This window comes from Culex pipiens, chromosome 3, assembly GCF_016801865.2.
Source record: "Culex pipiens pallens isolate TS chromosome 3, TS_CPP_V2, whole genome shotgun sequence".
NCBI lineage: Eukaryota > Metazoa > Arthropoda > Insecta > Diptera > Culicidae > Culex > Culex pipiens.
Window position 1 is genome coordinate 26,916,356 of NC_068939.1, and position 18,442 is coordinate 26,934,797.

The following is an 18,442-nucleotide window of genomic DNA, read 5'->3' on the forward strand; positions in this document are numbered from 1 at the left end:
CATTGGTTAATGGGTGTACTCGATTATGATTTGCTTAGGTAACTTACGTGTGATCGCAACAGAACTCTGCGTGGAAACATCGCCGCTCTTGTTCGACAGAACCAGCTTGTAGCAACCACTGTCTCCGGGTTCAACCTTATCGATGACCAGACGGCAACGTCCGTCGTGACCGTGGGTAATCTTAACGCTGAATGTGTTAGAGTAAATAAGTTTACCGTATAAAAAGAAAAACGAACAATTCAAGGTGCTTACTGATCATCAGCGATAACTTCGTTGCCATCCTTGTACCAGGTCATCTTCGGCAGTGGGCTACCATCAACAATGCAGGACAGCTCCAAGCGATCGTCTTCCTCCAGATCCATAGATCTGTCCAGTCCCTTGCCAAACACGGGCTGTTCGTTCTTGACCAAAATCATGAACTTGGCCTCGGTTTCACCACCGATGCTCGATGCCAAGCAAGAGTACTGTAAAGAGATTAAATTTGAACCATGCGTCTTAGTAGCACGCCAGTGCATACTCACGTTTCCTTGCAGCTCAGGCCCAAAGTGGGTGATGAACAACTCACTGGTCACCTCAGAGTCACCAGTAGTCACGACCTTGACCTTGGGTTCGTTCGATTCCGGATCGATTTCCTCCAAATCAAGTGGCGTTCCGTTGCGGAGCCACTGAATGGCAGGACGTGGAACACCGCGAACTTCAACCTTGTTGTACACATCGGCCCAATCGTGGACGTTCAAGCTGTCCGGTTCCTTGGTGAACGTTGGCTTCGTGGCTATGGAAGTTTAGTTAGTTAGTTTTATTAGTCGAAAGATCAAAGTCAAGGTAACACATACTGTGCACGTTCAGCTTAGCCGTTGCAACGGTTTCGCCAAAGTTGTTCGTAGCCGTCAAAGTATAAGTTCCATGTTCGGCCATCGCGCAGGACTCCACCAGAAGGGTGTAGATTTCCTTCTCGACGTCGGCAATAACGTCGCAGTTGTCGACGTTGCACAGATTGATACCGTCCTTGGTCCAGGTAACCTTCGGCTTGGGGTTCGCCTTGATCAGCACCTGGAACACACCCTGTGTGAACGGTTCCACGGTGATGTCCGACAAGTTCTCGATCTCTGGCTTCAGCAGCACATCCAGCCGGCAGTTGGACTCGTTGATGTCGTACTTGTTCTTGGCACGGAAGGTGTAGTTACCGGTGTCGTAGTGACGACCTTCGGCAATGTACAGCGTGTACGTGATCTGCTTGAGGTTGTACTCGAGCTCCTGGATCTCCGTCTTCATCTGGATGAAGTTGTCGGCTTGCACCTCGGTACCGTTCTGGATCCAGCTGATTTCCGGCTCTGGATCGGCCGTAAGCGTGACACTCAGCGTGATCGGTTCGTTCTTGTGCACGGAGATGTCCTCCAGACCCTTGCTCAACTTGGGACGGCGGTACTCCTTGCAAGCTGTAGAGTGAGATTGCGTTAGATGGATTCATTATCAGAGTTTGAGAATCTTACGAATAACAGTCAAGTTGCACGGCAGCGTCTTCTCGCCGATACGGTTCTTGACAACGGCCTTCCATTCTCCAGCGTCGGCTTCCTTCACGTCGCGGTTCTCGATCTTGTAGGTAGTCTGTAAAGAGTGACGGTTAGTAATCGCATCATCTAGAATGAGACAACTGATCAACTTACTCCCGAGTCAGTGAATCGGATGCGGTCGCTGGCCTTGACCTCCTCTCCGTTGTGGTACCAGATGACGGCAGGGCGCGGGATGCCATCGGCTTCGACGGTCCACGACAGTGGGAGCGAGTCGAACGTAGTAACGTCGGCGATGTCGGTCTTCAGAATCTCCGGGGACGCTAGAGGTACAAGTTCACGGATTAGTTCACGTTGATGGGCACGTCTGAGGCTTGTTAGTTTGGAAACATATTTACAAGTGTTTAGAGACACTATTTACATAGATTTGTTTGAACTCATTCGGAAGAAGGTAAGTGGTTGCTATCCACTACGACAGGTGCGGTAGAAAAATAGATAAGCCTGACTAATTTCACGACTTCTGGTTCTGCTTTTCAGCAGCTTCTTCAGCGGCAGCAGCGCAGTATCTACAGGCACTAAGCAGCCACCGAAGCATTGAACTGCCGTTGTTACAGTTTGGTTTGGTACATGAAGTAAAGTTTCGAATTGTTGCCCAAAGAACTTACCGCCAATCGCCTCTTTTACCACGGTAGATGCGGACAGGAAGCGAGACATAGGAGGACCAGTACGGTTAGCTGAGCTGAAACCGGCGCGGTAAGCGTTAGTCACTTGTGTGCGAGTGTACAAATTTCGAGGTAGCATGCGGCCAATCGAAACACTCAAAGTGTGTTGTACTATGCATGGAAAGTGTGAATGTTTGGTGTAAGTGTTCAACAGTGGTAGAGGTGAGAGTTAGATGTTTCAAATACTACCTTCAGGGCGAGTTGCGCGGTTTGCATCGGATTCTTGTGGCTTCTGAGACTTGTCAGCATCCACTTCAGTTATGTCCCCTTGCAATGAAGCTTTCTTGGGCTTATCCTCTGTCTGCTCGAGTTTTTTCGCTTTCTCGGTGGTTTCGTCAACGGATTCTCCTTTCAACAGAGCTTTCTTTTTGCTAGCTGTCTCTTCGGTCAGCTTCTGCTTTTTAGACGCATCCGCTTCGACTTCGACGGATTCTTCGCTCTTCAAGGCTTTCTTAGACTTGCTGTCCTCCTGTGTTTCTTGTGCTTTAACCGAAGGTTGAGTATTTTCCACTGCTTCTTCTTGTTGGAGGCGTTTGCCTTTCTTTGCTTTTTCAGTGTCTTCAGAAACGATAGGTTTCGCTTCTTCAGCTGCTTCTTCGTCGACTGTTCCCTTGAGCAACGCTTGTTTCTTTTGTGCTTTTTCTGCTTCGCTCTCATCGACTGCTTTACCTTTCTGACCTTCAGCTTCCTCAATGGATTCTTTTGAAAGAAGCTTACCAGCTTGAGAAGTGGCTTCATTTGTGTTCACTTTAAGACATCTTTCATCGACTTCTACATTGCCGCCTTCAGATTCTTGCTTCTCGAGCAGACGAGCTTTCTTAGCGCTCTCGGCCAAGTCTTCTTCAAAGCGAACCCTCTTGCTCTTCTCCGAATCGTTCAGATCGGCATCTTCTCTGGTCAAACCTTGGGATTCTTCGGCTTGCTTCGCCTGCTCAGTGAACTCTTCCATTCCCGGTCGGCTGGACTGTCGCGACAGCAGCTCGTCATCCGAAGCCGACGTAATGGACACTCCTCGCGAGTATCGTCCACCTCCCGAAGCGGCTTCGTTGTCCGATTCGAGCTCTTCTATGACGAGACGCGTTCCGGCGGATTCGTTCACGGTTAGGCTGTGATATTGAGCCTTCTCCTCTGGAGATTTGAACGTTATGCTGTCGATCTCCTCCACGTGCAACGCCGAAGCGTGCGGTCTGTTGGGGAAGATGATCCGCTGGGGCACTTCCAGTGGTGAGCCGCTGTCTTCTTCAAATATAATCGTCGTCGCGCGCATCTGGTGGATCGAGTGGGACTCTTCGGTACCTGGGAAGAGTGTATGTGTTTGTGCGTGTGTGTTTTGGTAGGTGCTTGAAAATGTGCGTTTTTTTGGGATTTGGGATTCAAGGATAGGGTCAATCAACGAACATGTTACCTGTTACTATCCCTGCGTGACTCTCTTCGGTGTGCACCGAGATCATGATGGTCTCTCCGTTCTGGCCAATTTTGGTGCATTCGCTGATCATGTGGTGCGTTTCGGCGTTCTCATCGGGGCTCGCTACAAGGGCTTCTATTCCCGGTAGAGAGTGTACCGAAGCAGCACAGAGCATGATTTGCGGGATTTGTTTTGGTTTTGTGTAGTTCAGGTGTATGCAACAAGTACAGACAAGGGCGCGTAACATCACAAACGACGTGGAGATCACGTCGATACGGGACCGGGTGTTTGGCAGGTGTGGGTGTGTGTTGATGGCGATGAATAGGTGTTGGCATGTGTATAAACAAGTATTAATAACAATGGGTCATTGACTTAACACTAAAAAAACAATGGGATTTTATGTACACGAGCTCGAAAGACTTGCATCAAAACAACTTGGTGGAGTACTTGAGGTGAAAAATCTTCACTAAAAGGGGCAAAGAATGGAATCGGAGGTTTCTATCATACAGTGAACTTGGTGCCTGGATAGTGTACAAGTTGTTGAAGGAATTCCGTTTACCCTGATCGTCCAACACTAGAACCACTTCCTCTTCGACAGCAGGTTCGGTGCTGCGTAGAACAATCTCGATCTCTTGAACCGGCACCGGTATGGGCGGTGGTTCCTCCGCGGCAACCGGTTCGGCCAGCGCGATCTCGGTTACGAGTTCCTTTCGAACTTCGATCGTAACTGATGTCTGCTCGCGTACCGGACTGTCCTCCTTGGGAGGCACTTCCGGAACAAGCTCGATAACGGTCTGTTCGATCGTTACCGTGTCGGAAATGAGCAACTCTTCGTTGCTTTCCTCCACTATTGCTTCCTGCTCAACGTACACGGCTGAATGACAATAACATTAAGCGATTTATTGTTGTTTAATAGAACACATAAGGATATTATCACAGTATCTCCCAGAAAAAAAAGAAAACAACTCCGCAAAGAGTTAAAGTTCAAAATAACAGTCAGGTCAGGTGGTTATTGACAAAACACGATTTCCGCTTGTCAACATATAGAAGAACACATATTCGCTGCCACGGCTGGCAGCGATCGTTTTGTAAACCAACAAAAAATAAAGTCTAAACACTAGAACATGTATAGAATCAGCTGCAAGCATGTAACAATACTTACTTTGCACAACGACCCTCGACTTGCTGGTAGCGGTTCCCATGGCGTTGACCGCACGCACCTCGTAATCGCCGGAGTCTGCTCCGCGGACCATGGTCAGCGAGAGGGTGTAGTTCTCCACCCGCTGGCTGTCGCGCTTGATCGTGAGACGAGCGTCGGTCTGCACCGGTTGGCCGTTCTTGAACCAGCTGATCTCCGGCACGGGCTCCGCGTAGATTTCGACCTCCAGAGTCAGAGTAGTGTTCTCGTCGACTTCCGTGTCCACCAGTGACTTGCGTACCTTAGGCGAACACTGGATAGTTGTCTTGGCGCTAGATTCGTCCGAACCGTATTCGTTAGTGAACTTGGCCTTGTACACACCCTGCAGTTCTGCCTTGGCTTCCTTCATGATCAACTTGTAGTACAGTCCTTCCTCAACCGTTTTGAACTCGTTGCGGGATTCGGTGATCTCGACGTCATCGATGTACCACTGAACCTTTGGTCGTGGGTAACCGTCGGCCTTGATGCTCATGACCACATTGCTATCGCCCTCCTTGCAAGTGATGGCCTCCAGCTGTTCACGGACCTTGGACTTGGTGTTCACATTCACCTGGGAACGCTCCGTAACGGTACCGTAATCGTTGATGATATCGGCCGTATACAACGCAGTGTCGTCTCGGTTAGCCGCGTGGATCTTCAGCGTGTAACGATTATCTTCTTCGATAATCAGAATACGCTTGCCATCGGGGAAAACCTCCTTTCCGTCCTTGTACCAGCGCACGATCGGCTTGGGATTACTGTCAGCCTTGACGTACAGCTCGATGTCCTCCTTCTCGTTGACGATCGTTTCCTTCGACAGACCGTGCATCAGACGCGGTGGGGAGTTGATGGTGAACTCCCAGAATTCGGTTGCCTGGCTGATCTCGTTAGCGGCGATGATCTGGAAGAAAGCATTGCTTGGAGACGACTCATGAAAATTGAAAAATGGGTCAACCTACCGAATAATTGCCAGCATCTTCCATGGTGGTCGGACTGTACTTGATGATGTGATAGTTTTCGGCCGTCAGGAACTTGATACGGTTGTCCTCCTTGAGTTCCTTACCGTTCTTATAGAAGCGAACGGTAGCCTCCGGCACGGCATTGACTTCCACGGACATCTTGAAGTTTTCGCCAACCATGGCAGAGGTGTCGTGTGGCCTCACGATGCTTGGTGGACACTTGACGGTCAGATTGATGAAGGTAGAGTCTTCGCCAAGTTCGTTCTGCGCAACGATCGAGTAGGCACCGGCGTCCGAAGATTGCACATCCATGATGACCAGCGATACGGACTCGGCGTCCTCGTAGAGGAACTTAAAGCGACCACCGGGTTCGATGATGGTGCCCTCGTGACGCCATACGAGCTCCGGCTTGGGATAGCCGTGGACTTTCATCTCGAGCATAGCTTTACCGCCAATTCGCGACAGTGCGTCCTTCGACTCAATTACTATGTGCGGCTTGGATGGGTCCTGCATGAGTTGGTTGACTTGCCCCTGAACCGTGAGTTCAGCACTACACTGGATATTGCCGGAAGCGGTTGCGGCAACACAAGTGTAGAGTCCAGCATCTTCAGGTTTCACGTGCTGGAAGACAAGCGCCAACGAGTCGGAATCATCCGCCATAAGCACCTTAAACCGCTCTTCAGGATCGAAGGGAACACCGTTCTTTTTCCAAACGAATTTACTCTTATCGTCGAGAGTGTCCAGCTCGTTAAACAGTTCTCTCTGGTCAGTAACCAGAAGCTGGGCTTCGGTTTTGGTACTGCCGAACTTGTTGTAGGCCGTGCACGAGTACACACCACAGTCGCCCTTGTGGACTTCCGGAATGATCAACTCGTAGTACCCACTGTCCTCACGCTCGCGAACGACCTTCATACGCTTGTCAGTGTCAGAAATCTCACGATCGTCTTTGCAGCTAAACAGAGAAACGAAAGATCGAGACACGAACATTAGAGGACAACGTCCCACCCACCGCCAACTACTTACAATCGGATCTTCGGCTTGGGATCTCCCTTGACCTTGACCAGGAAGGTCAGGTAAGTCTTCTCAACGACCTCGGTGTTTCTAAGTATGACGCTAAACACTGGGGCGTTGGTTTCCGAGAGAGCCTTCCTCTGCTCTGGGGTCACTGCGTGGGAACAACCAAAATGATGAATACCGATGCCGGTGACCTACGGTGACCTCTCCCCGACGAAGCTACTTACACTTCTCCACGGTGAGTTGCGCCGTACAGGCGGCATTCTCCGCACCGTTGATGGCCCGTGCCGTGTAGGTGCCGGTGTCCTCCTCGCGACAGTGCTGAATCTCCAGCGAGTACGTCAGGTTGTCGGCTTCCTTCGTGATGACGCGATCCGCCAGCTTGTCATCGAGCGGCTTGTTATCCTTGAGCCACTGCACGCTGGAACGTTCGTCCAGTTGGCACGAGAACTTGGCATTTTCGCCGGCTGGTTTTGCAAGAAAGTAGCAGATTAGTTTGGGGGTTTCGCAAGGGGTTTCGGTTTGCTGTAGAAAGTTTTGATTAGAGATTCTAGTAAGGTTTGTGAAAGTGTTCTACTGAGAGACAACGTTTCGGTTGCCTTTGGTATTGTGTGCTTGTTCAGGGTGTAATGGTTTTCACTTGAAAGCTGTTTAGATACAAGAAAGATAACTTGGATTACATAGAATTACCATTATTTACTGGGTCACTCTACACTGAGAAGTAGAAGCGTACTCTACGAAGCTAGTTTAGATATGTACTCAAAGCTTTTATACCCTTAATTTGAACATTGATTTGAAGCGGACAAGGGACTCCAATAAGCTTGCTTGAAGCGATTATTTATGTTTGTTTCTCGTTTCGATGATGATGTGGGTATTTCGATGTAAAGTCTTGTGTCTTTGCATAATCTGTAGAAGACTCGAATGATCCTTAGTATCAAATGCAAATGTGCCAAAAATCATACGTATGACATTTCCATTTGATCACGGGGTACTACTGCTTGTGTATGACTATACGATCTACTGGAACGACAACTTACGCTCAACGCACAGACCATGAATGGCCTGCACAAAGTGGGGCCGAATGTTGGTTGGCACCCGCAATTTCTGGGTTTGCGTCGCCGACATCTTCTCCAGGTGCTTGTCCTCGAAATCGGCCAACTCCTCGAGTTGCGCTATACGTCCAAAAATGGTCAAGTTGTTGGGTTGGTTTAAGGGAGGTTTGGAAAGGAATTAGATTGGTATTAATGTCGAGAAGTGCACACACGCAGCGAACAGGAAATGGTATAATCTTGAGATGACAGAAAGCATGAGTTCGTTTTGAGTGGTTTTTAATCAAAAATTGTTTTGGTTAGCTCACGAAATTTCTTTTATTCGTTCGGAAAATATGCTTAAATTTGATAGAAACATAACAAACAAAAAAGAACAGGATGATTCGACGAGGCTAGCTGCAAATAAAGTACAATTCGATATTTCAGACGAAGACACAGTTATACGGGTAGAAGCATGCTATTAATCGCCATCAATTTGCCGATTCGAGCTGGTGCATTGTAGCCAACGGGCTTGCCGTACTACGGAGTGCGAGTTAACAGATAGAGAGACAACAGAGGACACGAGCGTCCAAACTACTAACTGTACCTTCTAGTGAACGATTCTTAAGGGAAGTGTATCTCGACGACGATCTAGAGGTATACTGATCCTCCATCTCTAGTTCTTTTTCAATCAAAACGACGTTAGGATCAGCAGTACAAATCTTTTCGCCGGTAATCGGATCCTCCACCGTGTACTGATACTCGTAGGCAGGTTCCCTTGGTTTTCGCTCTTCTTCTGGTTCGGGGAATACAATACTAGAGAATTCACCCTGTTCCGCCTTGTGAACTGTATCCTCGGCGTACCGAACTGTTTCACCGGTTTTACCAATAAGGTGCTTAAGACCTTTTACCTTTCGGTGAGCGGCTGCTGTAGAATAGTCCGGATCCGGAACGTCGATATGGCCTTCAAAGAACAGCTGTGTCTTCCGTTCTAGTTCGTCGGTATTGACCACAAGCTTTCTGGTGATCTTTGGTGGCGGTGGTGGTGGTGGACGTTCCTTCTTGATGAATACCTCGATAGTAGCCTGATATACTGGTGGTGGAGGTGGATCAAAGAAAGTTGGTAACCGAAGAGGCGGTGGAGTTCGCTTGCCTCCACTTCCGTCGCCTGACCCTTCTCGGTTATCTCCTCCCTGATTGCCTTGGCTGCTCTGATCTCCACCAGATGTGCCTTCCTGTTGATCAGATCCTCCTTCGTTAGAGCTCTCTTGTGGTGGAGGTTCTTGCTGCTGTTGGGAATCTGAACCGTTATCTGCCGCCTTGGTGATCTTCGGAAGCTTCGAATCGGATTGCACCGCTAACTTTTCAACCTTTGGCAATTTCGATTCCTTCGTGTTCGGTTCGTCACTGTCACCTAATACTGTCTTTACCGATTCCCTTGTTGCTTGAATCTGCTCCAAAAGTTCCAACGCAGTTTCCTTGATCTGCTGGATCTCTCGCTTGCTTCTCTGGTCAAACTTCCTACGTATCTCTTCCTCCTCTGCTTGTCGGATGCGCTTGGCCTCGACAAGTGCTGCCTTCTCCTTAGCGTAGATCTCGTCAAGCTTAAGCTTGAGCGATTCCTCTCTAGATTTCTGCTCTACTAGACTCTCTAGAGAGGGTTCCTGACCATCATCCGCTACAGGGGTATCGTAACCTGTTGTGCTAGCGGACTCTGCTGTAATTATGTTCAAGTTCAAAAATAATGTAAAAGCCTGGTATACAGTGCAGATGAATTCAACAAACGTGTTCGGTCCGTAATGTATTCACCCAAACGGATCGAAACAATAACGCATTCAACTTACCTTTAGTTTTAGCAGGTTCGGACTTCTTGCTCAGTTCCGGTAGCTTGACTGCTTCAACCTTCTTCGCGTCGAACGGCTTTTTATCTGCTTCCTTTGGCTTCGGCGATTCCGGTGTCTTTACGGCAGGAGTATCAACCTTTTTAACAGGTTCTGGTAGCTTAACGGCTTCAACCTTCTTTGCTTCAAATGGCTTTTTCTCAACCTCCTTCGGCTTCGGTGATTCCGGTGCTTTTACAGCTGCTGCTGGTGTTTCAGCCTTCTTGGCCGGTTCAGGAAGTTTCACTGCCTCAACCTTCTTTGCTTCGAATGGTTTCTTCTCAGGTTCTTTCGGCTTCGGTGGGTCGACCTTTTCCGGCTTCTTCTCAACTGGCTTAGGACTCTCTGGAGCCTTTGTTGGAGTCTTCGGTGCCTCTGGTAGCTTCTTCTCAACTGGCTTAGTACTTTCTGGAGCTTTCACTGGAGTTTTTGGTGCCTCTGGAAGCTTCTTCTCAACTGGTTTTGGACTCTCAGGAACCTTAGTCGGTGTCTTTGGAACTTCAGGAAGCTTCTGTTCTACCGATTTTGGACTCTCTAGTGCCTTTGTTGGAGTTTTCGGCGCCTCGGGAAGCTTCTTTTCAACTGCTTTCGGACTCTCTGGAGCCTTCACTGGAGTCTTCGGAGCCTCTGGAAGCTTCTTCTCAACTGGTTTTGGACTCTCCGGGGCCTTTGTTGGGGTCTGTGGAGCTTCTGGAAGCTTCTTCTCAACGGGTTTTGGACTCTCTGGAACCTTTGTTGGTGTCTTGGGTGTTTCCGGAAGTTTAGGCTTCGGTGACTCTGGTACCTTAGTTGGTGTTTTCGGTGGCTCTGGTGTTTTCACAGGCTCAACCTTCTTCTCAACTGGTTTCGGACTCTCTGGAGCCTTTGTTGGAGTCTTAGGAGCCTCGGGAAGCTTCTTTTCAACTGGTTTTGGACTTTCTGGAGCTTTCACTGGAGTTTTCGGAGCCTCTGGAAGCTTCTTCTCAACTGGTTTTGGACTCTCTGGAGCCTTTGCCTTTGTCTCTGGAGCCTTTGTAGGTGTCTTTGTAACTTCAGGAAGCTTCTGTTCTACCGGTTTTGGACTTTCTGGAGCTTTCACTGGAGTTTTCGGAGCCTCTGGAAGCTTCTTCTCAACTGGTTTTGGACTCTCTGGAGCCTTTGTTGGTGTCTTGGGTGTTTCCGGAAGCTTTGGCTTCGGTGACTCGGGTACTTTGGTTGGAGTCTTTGGTGGCTCTGGTGTTTTTACAGGCTCAACTTTCTTCTCAACTGGTTTAGGACTCTCTGGAACCTTCACTGGAGTCTTGGGTGCTTCGGGTAACTTTTTGCTAGCTGGTGGTGGACTCTCCGGCTTCTTAACTGGAGTTTTCGGCGATTCCGGTACTTTCTTTGGACTTTCGGGAGCTTTCACCGAGTCTAGCGGTTTCTCCGGCACTGGAATCTGCAGTCGTGGACGATCCTTCTTGTCGACCTTTGGCTTAGGCGATTCAGGAGTTGGTTTCGATGCTTCCTCAGTTTTCTTCTGAGCTTCAACTAACTTGACTGCCTCAACCTTTTGCGCGGTAAAGTGCTTTTCTTCGGTTTTGGCTGGGACTGGAAGTTTCGACTCCTGCTTGCTCTTGGTAACTTCTTCTTCGTGGTCCTTCTGGAACGATTGTCGGCGAGCGGTGTGCCTGGCTTCGATCTGCGCTAGTTTCGATTGAGTTTCCTGTACTTCGACAGTTGCCTTTACCTCGGTTACTTGAGTTTCCTGAACTTGCTGTTGCCTTTGCTTGAGTGCCGCGTACTTTGACTCGATCAGTTGGATCTTCGAAAGAGAATCTGGGGTCAGTGGTTCGGCAGCAGGCTTTGTCTCGACAACTGGAGTAGTCGGGATAACCTCAGTGGTTTCTTGCTGAACCTGCTTGCTCTTGTACTTGGATTCTAACTGTTCAAGTTTGGACAGTGGTTTTGGTGTTTCTTGCTTCTGTTCTTGAACTACAGTTTCTTTAACTCGAGCTACAACGACTTCTTGCTGTTGTTCTTGCTTTTTGTATTTGGATTCAATCTGCTCAACCTTGGACAGCTGTTCAACTGGCTTTGTGGGCTCTTGCTTCGGTTGCTGTAGCTGCTTCTGCTGTTCTTGCTTCTGCTTGAGGGCAGCAAACTTGGTCTCTACAATCTGGAACTTGGCGTCGACTTCGTCAGATTTTTGCTCGAGCTGCTTCTGCTTGAGAGCTGCGTACTTGGATTCAATCTGTTTGATTTTCGAGTCGGCGTCAATCGGTGAGCTGGGCACGGAGTCCTGCTTGGTGCTGGTGACAACCTGTACGGATTCTGTCTTTACCTCTTCGCTGACTGTGGTCGCCTGTTGGTGCTGCTTCTGTTTTAGGGAAGCGTATTTCGATTCAATCTGGGCGACTTTGGAGACGGATTCTTGTGCTTGAACTGTCGCTGCTGATGCTGCTGTGGTGGTTTCGACAATTGTTTGCTGTTGAGCTTTAGAAACGGACTTTTGCTGGATCGATGAGGTTTTCGATTCGACTTTTGAAACTGATTGTTGAGCAGCTTCAACAACTTGAACCTTGGATTGAGCTTCAAGTTGTACTTCTTGTTGACGCTTGACAGCTGCCGATTTGGACTCTTGTGATTGAACCTTGGTTTGAGCTTCGATTTGCTTGCTTTCTTGGACTTGAGTCTTTGATTGGCTGACGGCCTTGGATTCTTGTCGCACTGATGAGTTTTGTACAACAGTCGAGCTTTGAACTTGAGTGGTGGATGATGTTCTACGTTCCTGAACCTGAGTTGTGGAAGTTTGAACAACTTGTTTCTGCTGCGTGACTTGTTGAACTTGTGCGGATGAAGATGAGGTTCTACGTTCCTGGGTTTTGGCTTCTTGTTTGCTGGAGTTGAACTCGAGCTTTCGGGACTTTTGGACCTCGAATGCAGCGAGCCTTTCCGAGACACTGGCGGATTTCTCCTCTTCTTCTTCTTCGTCGGCCGCGACTACTGCTTCTTGGCTGACGGTTTTCTGCACCAACTGTGCGTCGTCGCGGTGCGCCTTGTGCTTGAACACTACGTAATTGTCCGCGATGTCCGACGGTTTGATATTCTCGTCGGTTTTGTGCGCTTCGATGCGCTGCGGTAGCTTAATGATACTTTCGTCGATGTTGGTTTGGGTCGGATCTATACGCAAATCGTCGTTAGCGTGCTCCTGCAGTGCAACCGCGTTGTTGACGTACTCCTCGATCTCGTAGATCCAGCGCTTCTTCGCCTCCTCCGAGTACGCGATCAGATGCACCACCGCACTGCTGTCTCCTTTTCCGGCGGTCTTTGGGGCTAGCTCAAAGGCACGGGAATCGATGTCCTTGATTTGCGCGTCGGGTAGCTTAACGATATCCTTAAGAATAAAAATCGATTTTTCGTCCGAGAGGCGTTTCGCCTTGGTGATGAGAATTCGAGCCTTGAATAGAAAGAGGTAGCGCTCCTTGATCTTGTTCTCCTTGTCCTTGACGCCGAAGTACTCGTGGGCGAGGACGCGACCTAGCTTCTGGAGGTTCCCGCGGAAACCTTCGATGCTCTCCAGATACTTGTTGTTGGCTGCTCGACTGGGCACCGAGAGCATCAACTCTAGGGCCTTCTGGAGGTCGGTGACATTTTCGCCGAGCGCGTTGGAATATTTCAGAAGTTCCTACAGATTGCGAAACAAAATGATTAGACTTTTCATCTTTTTTTTGTTTTCTTTTTATTGCAGAGATCGAAACTTCGCTGATGCCAACCAGGTTAGTAACTTATTGTGAAAGAATATGACAGAGAATTTTGTTTTTTTTTTTCAAACACCTGTTGAGTCCAAGAAAGAACCCCGTTGCATTTGAGAATATGATTTGGCTTAGCCAAAAATATCTCAAAAACGCACCGACAAGACGCACCGCAGCATATTGCAAACATCGTCATTTTGTAAACATCGTAACTTATTTTTAGACACATGTGTTGGCAAATGACACGTTTGTTTATAACCACCGGTGAATTCATTCTCATCAGGGGGTTGGCTTGGAAAAATATGGTATTTTAAAAATAATACACAGACTAATAGGGTGGCGATGAAAAATCACCAATGGGGTAATGTGTTCCGGTGAATTCAAAAACAGGTCAGAAATACGGTTGGGAATGCTTGTAAAAAAAATTTGAATCAATTGGCCTTATAATTATTTTGGCGTTATCGCACCTCACCGTGTCTGTCTCAAGACAAACCAGACACAATTGTTTCAAGGTGCGCTTGAGTCGTTTACCATGTCGTCATCAGCAGTTTTACTGACTCATAGACATACGTTTGTAAAATCATTTGCCCCACTTTTGAGACCAGTTAACTTGTACAGATTTGTAGCCGGAATTTGGATGTGAACTTTTACAAGATGTGAAATATTTTTTTTTTGTGGATTTAAATTAAATGATGAGCAAATTACGTTCATGATTCATATTTCGAGCTGGTGGCATCTGGTTTTGGTAAACAAGCGTTAAAAAATATTCTCACAGAAATGATACAATCAAAATCTCGTGCTCCTCAGGTGAGGATGAATGTTCTTTTTATAAAACCACGCCTACATTGTTTCAAGAAATGTTTCATTCGACGGTACACGGGTACACAAAATTCCACCTTCGCACGTCTGCTACCGTGTTTTGGTCATGTAGCGTAAACGCCATGTTAATGAATTCGATCCTGATCCCGATTGAGAGCAGACCTAGCATAGTTGCTACGTCCTAAACCGACAAGACAGTGTTGTTTGGCCAAATCCAACAACTTGAATATAATATTACTTTTCTACAAAAAAAAGATCATCTGCAACGTTGAACAAGGTCGCGATCCTTCATCAAGGTTATTATTTATAGTACTTTCCCCCCAAAAATATCTCAGGGCGGGCGATTTCCCAATCCCCCATGTCGAGTGTGTGGGCAACTTTTTCTCTCCGCCCACGCATTTATCTCGCGGATCGTCTGGAAAACTAATGCGTGACGCGCCGTTTGCTAACCTTGGCGGCGACCTCCCGCGTTCGGAGGAAAAAAATATCGAACGGTAATAAAAATAGACAATTTTTTGACCAAATTTTGAACTTTGAACGGCAGAAAGATGAATTAAAATTTGATATATTAAAACCAGAATACCCAAGTTGGAAAACCCTCTTTTGCCCGCACTTGAAGCTAATTTCATCAATTCAGATCAAAATTACTGAAAAATACACCCGATCAAACAAATACTGCAATCGCGATAACCCTCTAGACTCTAATCCAAAGAGCTTCGGTAGGAAATTCGCATTTTTAAGAGCTATGAAATGATCGACTGCAAATTTGGACCTAGCACATATTTAATGTAATAGCGTAGTTTTCTTAAGGATGTATCAGACTATGGCAAACAAACAAACAAACAAATTCGCATTTTTTGTGTTTGACAGTATAGCAATTTCGCAAGCTTGCTAGCGGCAAACTCGCAAACAAAGCCAAATGTATGCAGGCTGACGTTTCTGCAAACACATAAAGCAGGCAAACTGTCAAAACAGTTGTTTTTTTTGTTTGTTTGTCATAGTCTAATACGTCCTTAAGCCTGATCTACAATGGCAAATCGCAAAATGTTGCGTATGTCACTGTTTACTTTGTTACTTCGATGTCAGACAGGGATCGCAGCAACTCGACTGACATCTGGATCAACTTGATGATTGTTTTCGCAAGAGTTTACGTAAGATTGATTGTAGATGGCAAACCTCTTAAAAAATTGTCCGCTCAAGTTTGGGCGAATAGCCGAGTGCGGTTAAAATCCTTCGTCCCCACTATTTAGGTTTGGTTGTTCCAGTGTTAAGCATGATGTTATGAAATGCACAACTTTAGTACCATGCGCCTCCACCATTTCAAGATGATGGAGATGCACGGTACTCAACAAAAATCACAATGAACTCACCTTGAATAAAAGTTTATAGTCGTTGATGCGCTGGATGGGTAGCTTGAGGTGTTCCACTAAACTCTTGTCGTCGTCTAGTTTTTGGGAGAGGTCCTGCAAGAAAAGGAAAACAAAACTTCATGTAGCGCAATTTTGCAATTAACATTGTTGACCGGCGGTGCAAAAATCCCCCCTCCATCAATATTTTTCGTTATTGTTTCGCATCTAACCGAAATCGAGGACGGGGGTGGTTAAATTTAGATCTTCGCGTCAATGAAATTCAACTGCGAGCTTCTGCGCTGAGTTTATGGGGAGGAGATGTTTGCATTTTCGTTCGCTGTGAGGCATATCGCGAGATTATCCGCGGCGGCGGAGGAGATATTCACGAGGGATTGAACTTTTCTCGTTGCCAAATTGATGGGATTTTACTTGCTCGGAAAAATGTATGTGGTGGGTTGAAAGCGGACGCAGACAATGGTGATGCCACGAAGCGAATGAGGAAACATAGTTCTGGCGGGTGCGGCAATTGAGGGATATTGAGCTCGACAGTTTAATGGGGCTTTTGCCGGGGGAAGTATTTATGAGAAACTTTCGTGTTATGAAATGCCGACCAAAGTTCGATGACTTTTGAGATGTTGTGTTGAGAAAGGGCCATCCATAAACAACGTGGACGCTTCTTTGGAGATTCTCTCCTCCCCCTATGTGGACCATTGTTATACAAAAGATTTTTTTTTTGTGTGTAGCGTGGAAAATCTCCAAATTATTGTTTTTTAGTCCAATTCGGAATGTATAGTGTTTATTTGTGCCCTTTACTTAAAGCAACCTCAAAGCAATAGAGTTTTCTAGCAAACATATTCAAAACAATAAAAATAACAAAAAACAGTAGCAGATTTTTATAGGAAAATATTTTTTGTTATTGACCTAAATCAAAAAATCTTCGCAAAAAAAAAAGGTATAAAAAGGTCATTTTTGCAATTCCACTGTGAAACTGTCAACTTTTCCTGCCCTTCTGGAGAAACGAAACGGCCTACTTTTCCCTACCAAAAATAACAGAATGGAAAATTAAAACCTTTCAATAACAGTGCTGAAAAGTTCTACTTTTCAGCACTGAAATGGGTGCTGAAAAGTTGAACTTTTCAGCACTAGTATCGAAAAGTAACATTTTTCAATATTGTTTTGTTTTGAACGATGAATTTACTAAACACATGAATGTTTGACATAAAATTCCATTAAAAAAGCGTTTTTCGGAATTGCAAAAAATGTTGTAAGCAACTCGTTGCAAAACTTGATTTTTTCAGCACTCGTCGTATTTATCCAACTCGGTAAACCTCGTTGGATAAATGTACAACTCGTGCTGAAAAAATCTTCTTTTTGCAACTTGTTGCATAAACTACTATTTCCATAGCCACCACACAAAATAATTCTATAAACTAAGTGTCATGCTGTTCCTTCTCAAATTTATCTCTAAAGAAAACCAAGGAGGCGCATGGTGCTCGATTTTAATTTATATTTCCTAACGAATGAACTTTTTTGCACTCGATTTAAAACCAACGCCAACCAACGCACAAATCACTTTCCCGAGCGCTCGCCCGTATGACATCAAAGATTTTGTGTAATTAGCAATAACTTAGGCGATTTGCGTCACATGGATTTCGCCCAGCTAGCAAAGCATGTTCGTTCCAAAATCGAACACGACTGAAGTTACTTGTAAACAACCCCGGAAGATAGATTCCCGACTGGCTGGCATGTTTGCTGAGCTGTTTTCTTTGAAATATCTCATTTTATTTAGAATTTCTGTCCTTTCAACTTGGCGACATAAATTACAGAACTCTAATTACGCACCAAATTTGAAATTCCGGGCACATTTTCGTAACACTAAAATCGTAAATTATGATCGAACGACCAAATTTCCCCCCGGCATGCGATAATTTAAATTTCACCAGTTTATTTTGCCAACTTGCTCGCACCGCACCTCACAGATCATCATTATTTGCGTGGAAATTTAGACATTCAAGCATGGGCAAAATGCGTGGGCGTGTTGAACTTGGGTCGATTCCAAATATTTTTATTTCACTCGTAAAACCGTCACCTCGTGCTGCTGGGTGGTGGAAAGTTTTTCACACCTTTCGGTGTTCTTTTGCTTGGTTTGGGTGAGGGCAATCGTGGGAAAATTGGCCCTCAACTTGACAGATTTTCTGGGCGTTATATAGGACATGCCGGTTTGGTTGAGCGGAGGAGGCATTTGACCCATTTTTTAAGGTAAATTAATTAGTGCTGTTATTGTTTACACTTATATCTGAATGTTTTAGTATAACTAACGATCAGTAAATATGAGCAAGAATAATATCAAAATTGATTTCAGAACAATTCCAATATGATGCTGATCTTCATTTCTTTCTTTGTTATTTTCTCAGTACCTTGTTTTTTTTTTCAGGTTGATGAATAAAAATAGCGTTGATTATTCGTTAAATAGCTCTTTTTTGCTTCATTTAGACGAATCTAGTGAAATATTGAAATTACCCACGATCATAATTAGGGGTAAAAAACATGATTGCCTAAGATGATTCCATAGCATTCGAAGTTAACAATTTCATGTTTCACCTATTCAGAAAACACTGCTTAACGTTTATTTTGTAGTATCTGCTACTGTTTCCTTCAAAATGTTAAAGGTAAAATTTGCAATCAGAATTTGTTTTTTTGAAAAAAAAAGTTCTTTTACAAGCATTAGTTTAAAAAATATAAGTTTCAACCAAAAAATCAAAGTTTTGACGAAAATATTTTTTTTTGAAAAAAAAAAATTCACAGGACTTCTACATTTTTTAACTCTCTAACGCTCAGAGCTTAAATATAATAAATAGGTAAATTTTG

The 18,442-nt window shown here is 45.8% G+C and overlaps 2 protein-coding genes across 8 annotated transcripts in view; one reads left to right on the forward strand and one right to left on the reverse strand.

Annotated features, from left to right (window-relative positions):
* Positions 1 to 13,430, forward strand: part of LOC120417397 (protein KIAA0100) — a 33,649-nt gene extending 20,219 nt beyond the window's left edge. The window contains exon 6 of the mRNA XM_039579426.2: positions 13,403 to 13,430. Within this exon, the coding sequence (XP_039435360.1) occupies positions 13,403 to 13,420 (18 nt within the window). The 3' untranslated portion in view covers positions 13,421 to 13,430. The remainder of the gene's footprint in view (positions 1 to 13,402) is intronic.
* LOC120417396 (obscurin) overlaps positions 1 to 18,442 on the reverse strand; it is a 76,384-nt gene that overhangs the window by 6,764 nt on the left and 51,178 nt on the right. For 2 of the 7 annotated variants that reach the window (XM_052710324.1, XM_052710329.1), the window contains 16 exons: positions 15,596 to 15,688; positions 9,658 to 13,339; positions 8,421 to 9,530; positions 7,823 to 7,957; positions 7,013 to 7,252; positions 6,795 to 6,936; positions 5,772 to 6,723; positions 4,798 to 5,713; positions 3,636 to 3,770; positions 2,420 to 3,526; positions 1,665 to 1,831; positions 1,491 to 1,605; positions 834 to 1,436; positions 522 to 772; positions 253 to 464; positions 48 to 187 (listed from right to left, as the gene is read on the reverse strand). In XM_052710324.1, the coding sequence (XP_052566284.1) occupies positions 48 to 187; positions 253 to 464; positions 522 to 772; positions 834 to 1,436; positions 1,491 to 1,605; positions 1,665 to 1,831; positions 2,420 to 3,526; positions 3,636 to 3,770; positions 4,798 to 5,713; positions 5,772 to 6,723; positions 6,795 to 6,936; positions 7,013 to 7,252; positions 7,823 to 7,957; positions 8,421 to 9,530; positions 9,658 to 13,339; positions 15,596 to 15,688 (10,000 nt within the window). Of the gene's footprint in view, positions 1 to 47; positions 188 to 252; positions 465 to 521; positions 773 to 833; positions 1,437 to 1,490; positions 1,606 to 1,664; positions 1,832 to 2,419; positions 3,527 to 3,635; positions 3,771 to 4,194; positions 4,510 to 4,797; positions 5,714 to 5,771; positions 6,724 to 6,794; positions 6,937 to 7,012; positions 7,253 to 7,822; positions 7,958 to 8,420; positions 9,531 to 9,657; positions 13,340 to 15,595; positions 15,689 to 18,442 lie in introns of all 7 variants that reach the window. The other 5 variants (XM_052710325.1, XM_052710326.1, XM_052710327.1 and 2 more) reach the window with 5 other exon arrangements.